This window comes from Nannobrachium achirus, assembly GCF_963921795.1.
Source record: "Nannobrachium achirus genome assembly, chromosome: 9".
Taxonomy (NCBI): domain Eukaryota; kingdom Metazoa; phylum Chordata; class Actinopteri; order Myctophiformes; family Myctophidae; genus Nannobrachium; species Nannobrachium achirus.
Window position 1 is genome coordinate 33,791,796 of NC_137818.1, and position 19,074 is coordinate 33,810,869.

General features: G+C 41.0%; 1 protein-coding gene across 1 annotated transcript; it reads right to left on the reverse strand.

Annotated features, from left to right (window-relative positions):
- Positions 1-1,499: 1,499 nt before the first annotated feature.
- Positions 1,500-15,814, reverse strand: LOC308291677 (putative helicase mov-10-B.1). The gene is made up of 23 exons (XM_080733771.1): positions 15,540-15,814; positions 15,294-15,411; positions 12,775-12,977; positions 12,362-12,473; positions 11,546-11,687; positions 10,922-11,174; positions 10,141-10,254; positions 8,944-9,124; positions 8,668-8,813; positions 8,083-8,259; positions 7,584-7,696; positions 7,238-7,434; positions 6,944-7,041; positions 5,675-5,772; positions 5,490-5,588; positions 5,137-5,239; positions 4,644-4,761; positions 4,191-4,382; positions 3,987-4,058; positions 3,685-3,810; positions 3,517-3,605; positions 2,984-3,096; positions 1,500-2,482 (listed from the first exon to the last, which is right to left on the reverse strand). The coding sequence occupies exons 1-23, from the start codon at positions 15,662-15,664 to the stop codon at positions 2,421-2,423; spliced, it is 3,051 nt and encodes a 1,016-aa protein (XP_080589897.1). The 5' UTR covers positions 15,665-15,814; the 3' UTR covers positions 1,500-2,420.
- Between the last annotated feature and the right edge of the window lie 3,260 nt (positions 15,815-19,074).

Here is a 19,074-nt window from a genome sequence, read left to right on the forward strand (position 1 = left end):
TTCCACCACTAATGTTACATAGTATATTTTATTACCTACAGTACAGGTTAAAACGTTTTTAATTTACCTGCTTCTAAATTCCTTGTTGTAGATGTCAGTCAGCTTCTTTCTGTCAGCAATGTGTCCACGTCTACTTTCCTCCAAGTGCTCAATGAAGTCGTGCCCCACATTCAGCCGCTGTCTCACTGTCATTCTTTTTGCCATTGTTTGATGAAAGTTATTGTGATAAAAATAAGGGATAAATATTTAATAAGAAGCCCTCTGGCATCAACCTTTAAGTAGTCTTGGACTTACGGGCAAAGCTGTCTTTTATCTACAGTAAACTGGCTGTGAGCCAGGTGACGCCTACTGGGTCTGATGGGGAATGATTCAATGCTTCCTGTATTTATTGTCTGGAAAATGAAACTGACAAGACCAGAGAATATCCCACTTGTTTGAGCGCAGGTCCCTTGCATAAAAGCACTGTTTCCCAAACAGTGGGTCTGGACCCATTTTAGGGTCACAGACCAATTTTAGTAAATATCAGGTTTTATTTATTTGTTTCCTAGATTTTCAAACATTTTCAAAAACATGAATGAAAAAATAATTTTAGGTCTACTAGTTTGGGTCCTATACAATTTCTCTTTTGGGTCTCGAGCTGAAAGGTTTAGGCATCACTGGCCTACAGAGATACACAAGAAGCAAGTACTCAGAATGTACAGTTATAAGAACATGTTAGGATATTCTCTCATCATTACGCTTGGGCAATAATATATGATGGGTTAATTATAATTGTTTTATTATCCGATGAAATAAACAAAACACTGACCGAACACTTTGGTTATGACTCTGAATTTGATTACATCTACAATGCCTGTCCAGAGTCCACACATCTGGCGTGGTGCCAGAGTGACGTTCTTTACCTTGCTTACTTTCGTTTCTGGTGTAACTGCTATAATCTTTCAAGAAAAGATTCTCCCACACCCTAGGTGGGGTTGGCGATAGGGCCTTTCTGTGGTGAGTTTGCATGTTCTCCCCGTGTCTCCTTGGGCATAGGCCCTCACACAAAAACATGCAGTAGTCCTGGTTTCTATACTACCTCCCCCTAGCCAGCCGGGTGCTCCCCGATGTCCCCTGGCGCAGCAGGGGGAGAGCGGAAACCAGGACTACAGGTTAGGTAGTCACCGGGTGAGAAAAATGGGTTGCAAAAATCGTGGGATAAAAAACATTTAAAAAAAAAGATTCTCAAAGGAACAAAACAGAGAGGGTGCAGTTTTTTCCCTTTTCTTTGGCGATGGCTAGCCAGATTGTAACTGATATATAACCTGTTGGACCACTGTAATGAATACCATTGGACTAATGTAATAAATACAATCGACTTCCTAGAAACCTGCATGTACAGTATGTGATTAGCAATACACCAGGCTGAGATGTTCAAATCATTAAAAGAAACAATACCACAGCCTCATTTGAATTCTAACTCATAATAAGAACTCTGAAGAAAAAAGTCAACAAATTAGTTAATTGGAAACTCAACTTCCATTTATTCACAATCACTTTCAGAGAACCACTGAACTGCAGAAAGCCAGTGGATAAAATAATTTACATGTATTTTACATGTATAAAGATTGTATAAACAGTTTTGTATGTCTACAAAATACCCCTAGGAATATGCTGATGGAAATTTGAATGAATTGCTTAGTATTACATTTGATGCTCCATTTTGAGGGCAGTGGTAGTCAAATAATCTGGTCTATACTGAACCTGAATCTGTTCACATAAGGCTGCGCAAATTAATTTAATATAAGAAAATTGCACCTGGCCCATGTCTCCTTGCCATTAAACAGGACTTAATATACAGAACATTGTATAACCCCTCTCTCCATCCATCAGTCTCACAGAGGCTACATTAAATCACAGAAGTCATTACATAACATTTGGTCAAAGATAGGGCACTGATAAACACTATGAGCAACAAGGACATCGAGAATAAAGAAAAGGAAACAACAATTGGAAAGCAAATATATAGTATTCTCCACCAAAACTTATCATTATCAATATTCAAGATTATAAGATAATATAAGATTATATTAATTTTCATATCTATTCACTAGTACTCAGACTTTTGGGTGCACCTCAGACAGTTTTTAAGTTGCTTGGTTTTATATTTTGAATGATATTTGATACTGATTTGATTAGACACGCCACACTCCTTTAGTATAAGCCCATTCAACTTCAATCTATTCAGACATAAAAACAATTATACTATTTACTCAGTTACTTCTTTTTGGTGCAAGCAGCCCACCATGACCTCAGTGAGGACTTGTAAAGTATTTCAAAGAACCTGAAGAACAGTCTTTTTCCCACTCATGTAGTTTAGTGTCTTAAGAGAAACAACCAAATGGAATTCAGAATCCAGCCTCCATTCAGCCAGCTTACACTCACAGGTCATTCCTCCACTCTGGTTCCAGCTGCTGCTGAACTACACTCTCTGCAGTCTCCACTAGGGGGCAACAACAGACAGTAAGGGAGGGGAACATTATTTAAACTACAGGTACAGTATGTAGCACTAGCAACATATTTGTTTTTGTAATTTTTGAATACTATAATATTTGAAGTTTTTCAGAAAACTCAGGTCAGGCCTAAATGGGTTAACTGATATGGGACGCACTTAGTGCTGTATTTTGGGGAACGGAGAATCAATATGAATGACGATTTATTATTTGAGAAATAGCGGTATTTCTGCCATCCTCCTGCTCCTAGCCACCTTCTCAATAAGAGTTAGTGCTTTCAGACGGTGATGAGGACATTGATAGCCCTCCTCATTGGCTACAGTGCCAGCCAATGTGATGAAAGTGATGGGAAAGATGTAAATGAGAGAGCTATGACTAGGTGGTCAGAGGAGATGTAGACCAGGTCTGTACGACCTGATAAAAATGAAGATTGTTGCGTGTGTGTGTGTGCGTGCGTGAGTACGACGTGCATGTGCATGTGTGTTTCTCACCTGTAACTTCCAACTGGGCGAAGAGTTGGACCAATCTGGTCTCTACCTGCTCATCGTCCTCTGGGTCAGCGACACCAGTGTAGCCTCCTTCATCCCTACAGTACTGGAGGAACCTGAGGGGTGTGTGTGTGTGCGTGTGTGTGTGTGTGTGTGTGTGTGTGTGTGTTAGTGCCATGTATTGGGGAGGAGTGGGGGGGTTGGGGAAGACAATGAGGTTAGATAGCAAGACACACGTTTTCGATAGACAGTTTAGTATGATATTTATACATGATAGCATTTTGGGTCTTTTAAAGGTAATATTAGGCATTTCTGCTTTATTATGACCCGGAGAGTGAAGATAAACAGGAAAGTGAGGGCAATGTGAGCTTGTAGATCCCCCCCAAAAAAAGAAACAATCTAACAACAGGAGTAGGAGTTAAGAATCTTTAAAGATGGGGGTCCACGGCTAAATATACATATTAATTTGGGGGTCCATAACATGAAAAGGTTTGAGAACCACTGATATGTGGAACTGGTGACATTGTGGTACCCACCTCTCCCAAGTAGGGTCTGACCTCAGCACTATCGGGTTTCCCACCACTATCAGCAGGGCCTTGGCTCGGGTTACTGCCACATTGAACCTCTGAGCAAGGAGAAATGTGTATCAAGGACCAGTCTGCATACACAGCACATACACACAAGTGTTTGATGATATACCTTACCTTCTTATTCTTCACAAAGCCCAGGGAGAAGTTAGCGTCAAACTCAGCCCAACTGCGGCTGCTGCGAACGGCAGACACCAGAATCACCTTTCTCTCCTGGCCTTGGAACTCCTCCACCGAACCGACCTGACACACACACACACACACACACACACACACACACACACACACACACACACACACACACACACACACACACACACACACACACACACAGTACACAGAGAGCAATTTATGCTATGCCAAATCGCTGATACTGTATATTCTCATTACCTGTAAATATTAGTGAACAAGCTGTGTACCTTGAGGTGATGCATGTTCTTCACTTTAAGGTCCTTCTCCACCTTCAGAAGGCCTTTTCGGATTTTCTGCACCTACATGAACAGTATTCCCAGAAAACAATACATCACCTCATTTCATTCTAGATTTGAATATATATATATGTATTCTGCCTGTGTATGTTATAGAGTGCACACAGCTGCATGGCAATAGAAGTGTATTCCCACCTGTTTCCTGTAGGGGGCAATGATACCTATCTCGCGGGTTGGGATCTTAGATAGACCCCTCTTGCCCTGTGTCTCAAGGAGTTTCCTCACGTAGTCCATCAGCACCTCCACCTCTGCTACATTGAAGAATGAAGGACTGCTCTTCTCGCGCTCATCAATACCTGTCACCCCGTGGAAGATCACTGGGAAGTCCTGAGAGACAACAAAGCCTACTTTATAGTTTGTTGTATGACTGTGTCGCTCACTGACGCATTGTGTTCTTCACTTGGAAATGTATTACTTTGTGGAAGTGACAAACACTTGCACACTTCCTATGAAAAGTGTATTTTAACCATATTTTAAGGTTGTGAACTTGTAGTTTCTCTCTATAGTGTATAGTGTAAACCGCTGGACTGAGAAGCACCACATTTCTTGTGCACATTGCCAATGAACAATACACAGTGTAAAAGTTACCTTTTTGGGCAGGTATTGCCACCAGCAGTAGGATTCGCGTAGAATCACATCAGCACATGCTTCGAGCTCTCCATCGTAGAACAGCTCATTGGGAATCTTCAGGATGGCAGGATGGGACCTGCCACAGCAAACCACAACACATATCGTTGTTGCCGCGTGGTGTCCATGTCCAAAACTGTTACTTTTCAGGATTCAAATGTAAAAATATTGGCTCTACAAGGTCGCAGCGCGGTGTGTTTTGAGCTTTTAGATCGTTTGTTTTTGCTACTTTGGTATGACACTCTAGAATGACAAAGTAGGGCATTAATTTACAGGGGGATAAAAACATAAAAAAGTTCAAACAAAATTGAGATAAGAGGTGTCTGACTGACAGCAATGATATGACAAGCTTAAAGGAAGTCTCAAATAAAATAAAACCAATTAAATAAAATATACATAAATACATACTTTCTGTTGCGATTGTGTCAAAATGACCCAATAAACACTACAATACCTGTAGTTCTTCAGCAGTTTGGTGACAAAACGGTTGTTGTACATCTCTTGATCCTTCTGGTACAGAGGGATATCCTTCATCAGACGCTCCAATAAGGAGACATCTATAAATGAGAAGACATTTTATCTCCCACGTCAAACATCAGCATGTTGAGCAACGTTTGTGTGTGTGTGTGCGCGCGTGTGTGTGTGTGTGTGTGTGTGTGTGTGTGTGTGTGTGTGTGTGTGTGTGTGTGTGTGTGTGTGTGTGTGTGTGTGTGTGTGTGTGTGTGTGTGTGTGTGTGCGTGCGCGTGCGTGCGTGTGCGTGCGTGTGTGTGTGCGCATGTGTGTAATGGTGAAGGGGCGCCACCAACCCATGCCATATTTGATTGCCAGTGGAGATCTGAGGATGGGACCAAGTTGCTTGTGGTCTCCAGCCAGCACTACCTGACCTGACTCAGCGTGGAGTAGCCCTGTGTTCCATGGATCATATAAATGAGTGGATACAGCATAAACACAACGTAAACATGTTTCTTATGATAATTGTAATATCTTTTACCTGCCAATGGGATTAAGCATTCAGTCTCCACAGCGTGCCCTGCCTCATCCACAAACACATGCGTGTAGTGGCCTGGAGGAATCCCTCCTGTAACCAGCCTGTACACATGAGAGAGACACCACAGAATGTCATAAGAATTAGAAAGCTTAATAATGCATTGGTTATACCAAAGATAATAAAAGTGGGTGCTTGACATGCTTGACACTCAGCAGAAACAGGAGATAGGCTCATGTTCGGCACTTTAAGGACCATTTTACCTCTGGGACAACAAGGTCTTATTTTATTGTTGTTTCAGGATTGTGTTGATCGTGTCCCAAACAACAATAAAATAAGATCTGGTTGTCCCAGAGGTGAAATTGTCCTTAAAGATGATGATAGCATTATGTAGATGTTGTGTATATATGAACTCTTTTACTGCCAGAGTTAAAACATCATTGTCACTAACCTTTGATGATCCACAAACTTTTTTTTCCTCCAATACGGAAGAAGGTCTATGACCGAAAGCTTGCACTTTGTCTAAGTGAAAATAAAGAACTTGATTTTGCCCAGTTTTGAGTGTGCGGAGGCTCCCTTTATTCTTTCAACACGGAAGTAAACAAATGAGGTGACGTTGGAAACACTTGTCTCTCTTCTTTCCACTGGACGTGTCAGGTTTTTGCTTCCCTACAGTCACTTTGCGAGTCCTTTGTATGAGGAAGTAAGCGCTCAAGCTGGCAGTCAATAGTACTGTACATGACACTGAAAAGTAATGTGTATGTAGGATATGACCTACACAGTTGAACTTGTATCTGAAGCAGGGACATGGGGCATGAATCCTGGTGTAAATTTAGCATGGCATGGCCAGACAAATATCACTGCTTAGATATTAGTCTAGAATCTCTGTGTGGAACCTGCATTTCCAAGGTCTGAATGACAAAAATGCCTCTGGTGATAAATCCTCCCCACATTTGCATACTGGGCCCTGATTGGTCCCTCACTACTTCGGAGGGAGTGAAATCCAATCACAACTGAGCCGTGCCAGACCAAATCTGCCGAGTGCCGACGGCAATTTTTGTTTTACATTGGCAGATTTGTCTGGTTTACAGACAAGTGTAACTTTTCCTTCTACTGAGCACACATTTCTATTTAGCTTTTAGCAATGTGGTGGGTAATAAGGTTAAGGGTTAAGGATGAAAACAGGCTGTCAATAGCAGCAAATAGAGGTTTGCTACCTTCTTAACTGTCTCCATGGGAAATACACTGTAAATGTTAGCATCTAGCATTAGCTACCTTCCAGCAGTGATCAGAGTGGTGACCATGATCTTATACTTCATCAGCTCCTCTTTAGCGGGAAACACATATGTTTCTCCTTCCAGGTTACAGCAATCCTATGAAAATACATGCACAGGAAAGCACATGCACACATGCACACATAACACAAGCATGAGGAATGGCTCACAAGGTTATAAATGTGACATGGTTAAGTGCTGTGTTAAGTGCTTCTCTGAACAGAAAAAGAATGACAGGCAAACATGAACTTACATTAAGAAACTAAGAAGAAAACATTAATGTTAGTGTACTGACCCGTAGTTCTTCGGGAACACGTATAGGTTCCACACTGGTGGCGTACATGCGGAACACCTTGTGCTTGTCCACATGCTCCACTATCTTCTTACAGAGGAGGTCTGTGGCACTGTTGGATGGAGCACAGGCTAGGATGTAGCAGGAACCCTGGGTCTTCTCTATCTGCTTGATGGCCTCAACCATAGTCACTGTTTTCCCTGACAAACACAAACAGCAGTTACAGGTATTTGGGTACTGAAAGAAGATTTGATGGGGGACGGGGGATGCCACCCCCCTTCCCCCTTATTAGCAAAATTACTAGACCCCCCCCCCCTTATGTGTTAAAATTTAAATAAATCAAATATACCCGTGCCAGGTGGTCCAAACAGTAGATAAGGAGCAGGTTTAGAGGACCCAGCTACAATGTGTTGTACGGCTGCGTACTGCTCAGGATTATTTTCCAGCTGTCTGTCAAAAAGCCTACAGAGAGAAAGATCAGAACCAATAGTTATCTGCTGTGGCTTCAGCACTGTGGTGACACTACGTACAAATGATCTCTTATAAATCTGCATTGTGATCTAGGGAACCCACAGATGTACACAGTTTTACAGTAGCACCCATGGAAAGCTAGTATTGTGGCGTGTTGCATTGCGACACATTGAGCTTGTAGATATTTTCGGCAAAGGTTTGAACCAGAATAGACAATAAGGTTCATGTGGAAAACATTTTTCCTTGTCTACTCATTTCTATTCCTACAAACAACACCACGTGTTTAGGTCAGTGGCGCTGACAGATTCTGCTGTTGAGAGATTAGTACAGTATGTGTTTAATGACTCATCTCAACGTGGAGTGACAGGATGACTAACCTCAGTTCAGGCAGCTGTAGTTGTTGCTGGTCTAGGGAGGCAGTGTTGGGAAACAGCACCTTTCCCAGTCTGTATTCAGCCACAAACTCTAGTGCTCTGTGCTGGAGGCGCATCATCAGGCGGTTGACTATGAACTCGACACTGAACTTCATGTCATTTATGAAGCGATCCACCAACCTGCAGGCAGTTCAATTCACAACAAAATGTATGAGCTGCTGATAAACAGATATTTATTAATCCGCCGGGGAAAATTCTGTTGTGCCATTACAGCAGTTATGAAACACAGGACAGATACAGAAAGAATTATAAAGCTAGGAGTAACAAGTTATACTAATGAAAGAAAGTAAAAAGAAGTGTCAGCAAACAGTAATGCATGAGTACCAAAACCAGGTATAATGATGCTAATGGAGTACAACATGTATTGCATTCTACTCTGTATTGTTGATCGATTGATTGAAGTTTCATGACAGTACAAATCACTGGTACACGGTCAACTAAAAGGAGATCCTAGAAAGCAGAGGCTTATTTCCACAGGAACCACACTTGTTACATTTGTTACACATTGCTACACTGTCTTGGGCTTACTTTGAGCTGAAGCCCAGCTTGACTCGGTCCTGCTCCACACTGTGGACACAGCCTTGGTATTTCACTCCTTCAGCTTCCCCTTTTAGTTGGACTAGCAGCTTGTCCCCACGAAGCACAGATGGACGGTTTTCAGACACACCTTCAACCTAGCAGGAGAGGATACATGAGTGTGTGTGTGTGTGTGTGTGTGTGTGTGTGTGTGTGTGTGTGTGTGTGTGTGTGTGCATGCATGCAATGGCGTGCATGTGTGCGCGCATGTGTGCGACTCAAACTGACCTCCAAAACGAGAAGTCTCTTGTTGACTTTGTCTTTTACCATGGTGGCATATTCTCCGTCCTTTTTGGGGATGCCGTATCTCCTGATGTCGAACATCGTTTGGATCTCCTCCAGGAACAGCATCAATTGGAACTTCTCACAATAGTTCTCCTCGCTCAATGGACTCTCAAGCAAGGACTTTCTACAAAGATTATTGTCACATCACAAGTTTACAGGTGTAAAAATAAGGGTGAAATTTGTACAAGCTCCCATCATTTGCAGTTTTCTGGACAGCGGAAAATAAGTGAAATATTTCTAATATGAGTGGAGTAAATATGTACATAAGATATAGTAACAGATAATTACATAAGGTGCACAGTCCCTCAGCTCTGACAAAAAAGGATAGTCATTTTGTATTTTTAAACAAAATGCCAGACACGAGAAGTTTAAAGATCAATAGCAATAAAATAGCAACTTATATAGAATACAGGCCATGTTATTACATACTCAAGAGACAGTTTACCCACACCTAAACAGCTGTTTATAGTCACGTGATTAGTGTCTTGCACAAATTCAGACCTTGGAAGGTCGTTTTTTTTTTTGTTATCAATTATTTTTATTTTCCAAAACATGAAATTAGAGACATACATATGAATAGAACAAGAAAAAGTAAAACATTGATCAAAAGAAAAATGCAATTAACAGACAAACAACACAAACAATAGCAAAACAAGAAAAGGAAAAGAAAACCCACCCACCCCCTTTCCCCGGACCAACACGGAATGTACAATAGTGCATGCCTGTGCTAGGCTGTTACCACTATATAGTGATTTCTTGAATCATAGCCTTAAGCTTATCTGCAATGTCCGACCACATATTAATGTTTTCTTCTTTTGCTCCGTGTAACCTTGCTATCGACTGCTCTAAATATACTATATCTAGAAAGGTCAAGGCCCACTGGCGGAACGTTGACCTTGGAAGGTCGTTGAATGTTACTGGCCATAGTGGCCAATGAGTTACTACCAAGATTTGACAGGGCCAAAAGCAAACATCATTCTATGGACAATAAAGAGACAATCATGAGAATTGATGTTGCAAATAGGGAAAGATGGATATGCAATTTTAAGTGGGTTGTAAAAAATGTACATGTTTCCCTCTTTTGCTTGTTTAAAAGTGGTATGCTTTATGTGCTGATAATCCAAATTACGCCACATTTACCTTGCATTATGGACAGAATTCGGGCCCTTCAGTGCCATGATCAGCTGCGTCATGTATGCTGGAACCACATACTTTTTCAGCCCAACTTCCATTTTAAGGCGCAACACTGACAAACTGTGCACAGGAGACAATTTAATCGATGCATCCCTGTTAGTGAACATTTACATTCCACTTCTATTCAACAACCTAATCAATCAATAAATCATTTTTATTTGTGTAGACTCAAGAGGTCCATTAAAGAAACACATAAAAACACTATACATACAAAAAGAAAAACTTTAAAGCATAAAATCATCAGCTATAACAAGAGACAATCATACCAGTGTTTCCAAAAAGAAGACTGATACATTGTAGCACTGAGGCAGGGGTTAGACAGCAGCATAATAATAGAGTTTAGATTCATTCAGTCGACACATAATTACATTTGTACATCATGTTTCTCAAAAGGGCATGAAGTGTTGACACCCATATTACAGAACTCACTTGCAATGCTCCACCTTGATTTTCTCAATAGTATACGCAATATGCAATCTTAAGCAACCTGAAGTTTATACATGCTTGCCTTGCTGAACTTAACCCACAGGGAGCGGTATATAGGGGTGTACAGTATGCTCTGAAGAGGTTTACCTTCACCTCAATTGGACATGAGTGGAATTTCCTCCCCATCATGTAAGCTTGAGCATATAATATACGACACTGCCTATACGGATCATCATCATCAGATACTTAACTTTGCTACACACAGATAACACTTGACAGATATTAAGTCAGTATGACATACTTCTCAGGTGGCAGGCCATCCACAATTTTCCTCGTCGGACCTTCATTTGTCACGGCAGAGATGATGCAAGGTTCGTAAGGGGCTTCAGGACCCAGCTCCTTTCCAAAAGGTGTAACACATTTGACCTCAATAACACGCACAATGTGGAAGGCAGTGGAGGATGGCTGGTCTGGTTTGAACTCAAAGGCCAAAGTTGCTGGATAGTAACCTACTGAACTGGTACGGAAGAGCACTTTGATTTCATAGCTATCACCTGGGGACAGAAACGCATAAAATATGACAATATTTCATCCAGTGATTTAACTAATATTAACAACATGAACCTCAGTATTCCTATTCTTGGCATGACAAGTTTTATGTGAAAATAGGTGAACATCATTCAAAAATAGATTTACAGCTCACAACACATTGTGAGTTTTCTTTTTGGCAAAGACATTTGGTGTAGAGGGGACCAAGTACAGACCCCTGGGTACCCTGGTTAATTATGGTTTTTTATCAGTATTTGAATACAATCATGTAGATGGAAGATTGCTATAACAATCCAGTCTATTATAGTAATTAAGATTAAGAAACCAGACCTTGTTTTTCATTGCAGCAATATAGAGGCTAGCTTAATAAATTCACCTGGTTCCAGCTTCAACGGGTTGGCACGGGTCACTCTATGTTCATCCTCCAGGGCAAAATTCTTAAGCCAGTGTAGAGGACTGTAGTAGGTGAAATACACTTGTTCTGTTCCAGTGTTCTCCACATACATACGTACCGCATGCTGTTAGAGTGAGAAAAAACAGAGTCACTCAATGGAACTCTATACTGTATATCACAATCTTGCCTATTTTGATTAAATAATCCAGTAATCGAGTAGCATAAATGGGACTGTGGAGTACAAGAGGGCTGCAACAGTGAACCTCTACCAACGGTAATGCTCGCCCCAAAACACACTTGCCCCCCATTTCTTTCGCGGAGTGCTCAGGCTATGCCAGCCGTCCGGGCCTTGAGGTTATGTTTAGGAATACTGTACCTGGTGGCGACCGTTCCGAGGTTGCTGGATTTGACCCGAGACGAGCGTGTTTTGGGGGGAACATTCTTGTATTCCTTTCAACCTGCTATCCCTATTTTGGGCATGGCATTATAGGTGAAAATGTTCAAATATTTTCAAAAATAACAACAATAGCAGATGTACAACAAATCATAATGCCACTTGTTGTGAGCTTTAAAATCCTTTATTTTTTGGCACTCGTGTTTAATCAGACTAACCAATTTGGTCGATTTGTTGATGTGTTTAAAAAAAAAAAGTTACTCCATTTATTTATTTTTCAGAACAGTAACTGATAGAATTCATTGATAAAGTGAATAATCAATAGTTGCAACCCTACTTGCCTATGTATTCTATTTCTACCAGATACTGTACTGTCCAGAAAGTGTTGTGTTATCAATGCGCACCTCGTACACGCCTCCAACACCGACTACAACCTCAACACCTAGAACCTTGCCGTTCTCAAACTCATGGTCTGAGGTGATGCAGACACCGTGTTTGTCCAAGATGAACTCAGCCCTGTGGATACAACATGACAAGATTATTGTACTGGCATGTCACTAAAGCCAAGCAAGAATAGCACATTAGCGTCCATGCAAATAATACATTCAGGATTATATGTAGCAAACAAAAAGTATGGGTGTCACTTTGAAAAAAGAACTAAAAGTCACATGAGCAAGATAAAAAATAAAACATTTCACACATATGGTAGGATCTCTGTAGTCACAAAATGAAGTAAGAACATGAATTACATCATCATAGAGGAGCATACTACATAATGTATGACTATTGTATAAGCAATTTGCCTTTGTCCTCTTACATGTTTGTATTGAGTTTGTTCATGAGATGCCTGGCAAATTTCTGTCTGCCTCGAACCCCAGTCATCTGTTCACCAAATACTCTTGGTGTACTCTGTGTAGGCCTACTCTGTGCTTGCCCAGGTGATCCATTCTGGGCAGGCTGGGCAGCCAAACGCTGCTGACTCCTGCGTGAATGCCACTGGTCCACATATATGGCTGTTACCTGTAGTATTTCAATAACATCAATGGTATAATGTTAATTAAAATCCCATTGTAATTTCCATAAACATTTTCATTTCCAGCTGTTCTTCTGAAGCTCTTCTCAGTGCTGCAACTTAATTGCAGTGCAATACACCTGAATAGTATTTCACCCACTTCTTAAACCGAGTCACCTGTAAACCCGTGATGTGACAATAAAGTGACAATACAAGTGTGTTAAAGACTGTGGTCACACCATTTGCAGTTTGAAAATGCCTTGTACAAACCCTACATTTTAGTGCACATATACATTGCACAGTTTTAAAGCTTACCTGTGTGTGTGTGTGTGTGTGTGTGTGTGTGTGTGTGTGTGTGTGTGTGTGTGTGTGTGTGTGTGTGTGTGTGTGTGTGTGTGTGTGTGTGTGTGTGTGTGTGTGTGTGTGTGTGTGCGCGTGCGCGCGCGTCAATTCGCACCAGTCAATTCTACACATCCAAAAATCCATAATCCCATTACCCCATCCTACATTACATTAGCATGAGTGCCATAAGTAAAGTAGGACCTACCTGGGGGCTGTTAAGTATGACATCATTTTGTAGGCAGAGGAGAATTTCTGCCCCCAGTTTCCGTGAATCTTTTTACTATTTTTACTATTTACACATTTTTCTTCTCTTTGTTGTTGAAAGGAAAGTGTTAGAATTATATATCAATGGTATAATGTTAATTAAAATCCCATTGTAATTTCCATATTAAAACATTTTCATTTCCAGCTGTTCTTCTGAAGCTCTTCTCAGTGCTGCAACTTAATTGCAGTGCAATACACCTGAATAGTATTTCACCCACTTCTTAAACCGAGTCACCTGTAAACCCGTGATGTGACAATAAAGTGACAATACAAGTGTGTTAAAGACTGTGGTCACACCATTTGCAGTTTGAAAATGCCTTGTACAAACCCTACATTTTAGTGCACATATACATTGCACAGTTTTAAAGCTTACCTGTGTGTGTGTGTGTGTGTGTGTGTGTGTGTGTGTGTGTGTGTGTGTGTGTGTGTGTGTGTGTGTGTGTGTGCGCGCGCGCGCGCGCGCGTCAATTCGCACCAGTCAATTCTACACATCCAAAAATCCATAATCCCATTACCCCATCCTACATTACATTAGCATGAGTGCCATAAGTAAAGTAGGACCTACCTGGGGGCTGTTAAGTATGACATCATTTTGTAGGCAGAGGAGAATTTCTGCCCCCAGTTTCCGTGAATCTTTTTACTATTTTTACTATTTACACATTTTTCTTCTCTTTGTTGTTGAAAGGAAAGTGTTAGAATTATACTTTAGTCGTTATTTTTGTCTCGGATCTGTTGAAATAGCGAGGGACAGAAAATGCTCTGGGGGCAGAGTTCTCCTCTGCCTACAAAATGATGTCACAGCTTAAAAGCCCTCAGGCTAATGCATGTAGGCTACCTGCTCTAATGGAGGCCTATGTACAAGGCTTTTCTCGGTCCTAATCCTCCAGCTCCAGGCCATGGAAGGGATTCTCTACCCCAATCCCGCATACATGAAGTACCGGTAGGCTGGCTATGTAATAACTGATGCATTCGCACGGCACCTAGCCTTGGATCAAGACTATCAATCATAGATGTTTTATCGAGTCTGACATTGCTTGGATACGTATTAATGCAAATATCACACTCGATTAAATACATATTTGATAGATCAAATTTGAAGACTATCATGATATATTTTTGTATCGAGTGTCTGACGTTTACTTTCGTATCTCTGTGATAGTTTTGGGCTTTACCCCACAAATGACACTGTACATCCGCGCGGAAAGCCCGTACTTCTCCGTACATTTACAAACAAAACATATAAAGCGCTGACCCTGTAGCCAAGGATGTTAAATCGACATTAGGAACCTGTGTGCACTGTATTAGCCCGTATTTTTCAATAGATATGTGTTTTTAACCCGTCTGTGTTGGATTCTGTCGAAAGTTCTCAATGGTCGGTAGTGACGACGCATCCGGTGAAAACCGGTATTACACTCAATGTAAACAGGAAGTAAACGAGGGGACAGAATGACGTTCAGGCACAGACGGGATTAAAACACATCTAAAAGAAAAATACGGACTGATACAGTGCACAAAGATTCCGAATGCTGAGATAACATTCGGGGCTACCGGGTAAGCAAGCACATTATGTTAGGCAACTCTCGATCCAATGGTACAGCAGCTGTTGTACCTTAGCCCTTCCTTGAGTGGGTGCGAGTTTCATTTCCAAACAATTAATGTTAGCCAGATCATCATTTTATTTTCCCAAATGAAAAGTTGCGCTGAGAAAACATGCTTACCTGGGGGGTGAAACGAACTGCAGCTTTCCGTTTCGTTGAGTAGAACTCGACTTTGTTGGACAGTTCCAGAACATGAAGAACGTTCCAAAAGTTTGGATTTCTGTGTCCTTCACCATTTCTGAAATATTATAGTAGGCTACATGTTAACGGGGACTCCCGGACGGACAATAATCACGAAAAATCTAGTTTATAGCACTACAGTAGCCGCCCTACATGTAAAACCGCTTATCTGGAACCAAAACTCACCTGTCCCTGAACTCAAGATTATAGATGTATTTTAGTTGACTCCTGTATTTGATTTCTTCCCTATCAGTCTCTTTCAAAAACTCAAAGAAATCTAATCCAACTTTGCAGACCTCGGAGAATCTCATCTTCTTTCTTAATTTGTTTGAGCTATGCTCCAGGAAAACTGCTCAGCTCAATCGTCAAAAGTTGCATAAATGTCAATATGACAGACAGACAATAAAGCGCATAACCCGTTTTGTATCCTTCCTTGGGGTTAAACTTTCGTGTCGGTCTGTGTAGGTTGCAAGTAGAGACTGGGACAGTACAGTTCAATGGTTGCATCACAGCTGAGCGTGCCGCCCACACACTGTAAAGGGACTGTGTACACGTCCACATGGTTGTTAATAGGAAACGAAACCTAAGAGTAAACAAGACTCAATTAGGTTTCGTTTGTTATAAGAGCTGGCTAGCTATATTAGGCTATGTAGCTCTGCTATTTTCCCATTTATTTTATTTTTTGGGGGGGGCTTTTATGTCTTTATTGATAGGACAGTAGTAGACTGACAGGAAACGGGGAGAGAGATTGGGGAGAGAATATTTTATTATTTTATTTGTTTCATGTCATGTCATGTCATGTCATGTCATGTCATGTCATGTCATGTCATGTGTTGTTTTTTATTTTATTTTTATTTTTTATTGATTAGTTGATGAATTGCCCCCTACTTCTCCTCTCCTAGGCTGAAGCCCTATCAACTAGAACAATATGGTTCTCAAAGTGGGGTCTGGAACCCCCAGGGGTCTTTGGGGGGGTTCCATTTGGTGATCTGCCTTTGGACTTCTACGCACCTGTTGCTTTAGTTTGTAGGTAGGCTACTAGGTGAGCTTTTTTATTGTACCATGCAGACCCCTGTAGTCTACACACCATGGATAGTAGACAAAACAAGATACAGACAACACAATATAGGCTAGAAGAAAAAGAAGGCAGACCCTGCTAGAAGGTCATCCTGAAGTCAGGACAACTCTCACATTAGGTTTATTTATGGTTGTTATAACATATGAAAATAGATTGTGGCCGACTGCTTTAGTGCTTTTATGGCTCACTTCTGTACAGACTTTGGTCAGGTCTAACAGAAACACCCCAATAGTAAATAAAGAAGCAGGATTGTCATGAAAAGACAAAGCAGAGCAGGTGATCTACATGTAACTATAGGGATGATAGGCAGGCTACACTCTAGTCTACACCATATAAATGCTTGATATTACATTGGGTGCATGAATGAAAACAGGGAAATGGATTAATTACCAGTAGTGGGAACATTACTTTTTTAAACTTAAAGGAGTAGTTCACCCCCAAAAACATTCTAATGATTACTCACACCATGGAGACTTGAGTTCAATAATATGTTTTGATTTTTGTTGCATTCCGACAACAATGTGATTACAATAAATGTACCCCCATTGATTCCGGATGGGGACCCAAAACCCAAATGCATTTGGGTTCCCTTCCGGAATCAATGGGGGTAAATTCACTTAATCACATTTTTGTCTTAGGAATGTGACAAATACAAAGAAATATTATAACTCAAGTCTCAAGTAAAAGTAGCCTTCAAACTGCAACGTTTTTTTACTTTTTACTTTTACTTGTAGATTTTATTTTCAAGGCATTATGTTCACTGGCCCAAACGGGCAAGTCGCTGGTGAGTTGTAGTGGCCCTGTCAATCAAAAAGGTACAACCGGGCCACCGGGCTATAGTTATAATGTCGACTGCTGCCCTTACCCCATCCTACATTACATTAGCATGAGTGCCATACGTTCCTGGCTGGCATGCATGTAGGCTACCTGCTCTAATGGAGGCCTATGTACAAGGCTCGGTCCTAATCCTCCAGCTCCAGGCCATGGAAGGGAGTCTCTACCCCCAATCCCCCGCATACATGAAGTACCGGTAGGCTGGCTGTGTAATAACTGATGCTGATGCATTCGCACCTAGCCTTGGATCAAGACTATCAATCATAGATGTTTTATCGAGTCTGACATTTCTTGGATACGTATTAAAGCAAATATCACACTCGATTAAATACATATTTGATAGATCAAATTTGAAGACTATCATGGTTCCCTTCCGGAATCAATGGGGGTAAATTCACTTAATCACATTTTTGTCTTAGGAATGTGACAAATACAAAGAAATATTATAACTCAAGTCTCAAGTAAAAGTAGCCTTCAAACTGCAATGTGCAAATACATAATAAAAGTCTGGTAGGCCTAATCAAAAATTACAAAAGGATTGGCATACAACATATAGGCTACTTAAAGTACCAAAGGTAAAAGTATTCTTAATTATGCATAATGTGCCGTTTCACAAAGCATATGTATAAAATATATGAAAATCTTTTGAAAATAGCAGATCTACAAGCTTACTCCATGTTGTGATGCGACGTGGAGTAGAAGTAAAAGTATTAAAAATTGGAAAGTAAAACTACCTCCAAATTGTACTTAAGTAGGCTACTTGAGTAAATGTAATTAGTTACTTTCCACTACTGGTATAGCTACCATTTACTGTCTATATGGCTGAACCTGTGAATAGACATTTTGAGTATATTTATTCCAGTTGTAAAAAACTTCAACCCCAAGTCCTGTTCTGTGTGAAACATTTGAAGAAATAATAGATCTAACAAGCTCACAACGTGTTGCAATCTGCTATTTTTGGCAAAGAGATATTCTGTTGTAGACTAGAGGGGAAAGATGAGGGGTCCAAGGATAGATGCATGGGAGACTGCTCACACTACAAGATAATTGGGTCAGAACGCATTCTTTTATTTTTTCGTATTTTTTTTTATCCCACGATTTTTGTAACCCATTTTTCACCCAGTGCCAATTATCTAAAGTAATCCTGGGCGCTACACTCCCTCTGCCAACCTAGGGAGAGCAACAGACTGACCTCATGCTTCCTTCTATGCATGAGTCCAAGCCGCTTCTTTTCACCTGACAGGGGAGAGATTCCCCAGCTAGCATGGAAAAAACACGTTATTCCAACAAGTTCCTTTCCCTTCCATCAGGCACCCTGGCTGGCCAAGGGGAGGCAGTATAGAGATCAGGATTACTGCATGTTTTTTGTGAGGTTACATACCCCAGGGGATACAGGGAGAACATGCAAACTCCACACAGAAAGGCCATTTTGCTAACCCCACCTAGGGTATGGGCATTGATGACGCGGTTGACGTGCCCACAGTGTCCCCAGCAGGAATCAAACCCAGGACTTTTTAGCTGTGAGGCGACAGCGCTACCGACTGGCGCCACCGTGCCGCCCCTCAGAGGCATTCTTAACACCACAGGTATTAAAGCAAAACACGTAGCATCTCTTGTCGAATAAAAAGCAACACAGCTGGTCACACTGCATCCAAAAACTTTCCTTCTGTAGAATGGGAAGGAATTTGTCATTGTAGTGACTTGTAGAAATATTTTAATAGTATTCTATCCAGTTTCCACTAACAAAAAATGTGTACAATTTGTCACTGCAGTGCAATGTTCACAATACAACTGCAGGCTGTGGCACCT

Coding starts and splice junctions, on each gene's coding strand:
- LOC308291677 (XM_080733771.1), bottom strand. CDS start 15,664: ATGAGATTCTCCGAGGTCTGCAAAGTTGGATTAGATTTCTTTGAGTTT. Junction 7,042..7,237: donor GTGTTCCCGAAGAACTACGG/GTCAGTACACTA, acceptor GTATTTTCATAG/GATTGCTGTAACCTGGAAGG. Junction 2,483..2,983: donor CGCCCAGTTGGAAGTTACAG/GTGAGAAACACA, acceptor GTTGCCCCCTAG/TGGAGACTGCAGAGAGTGTA.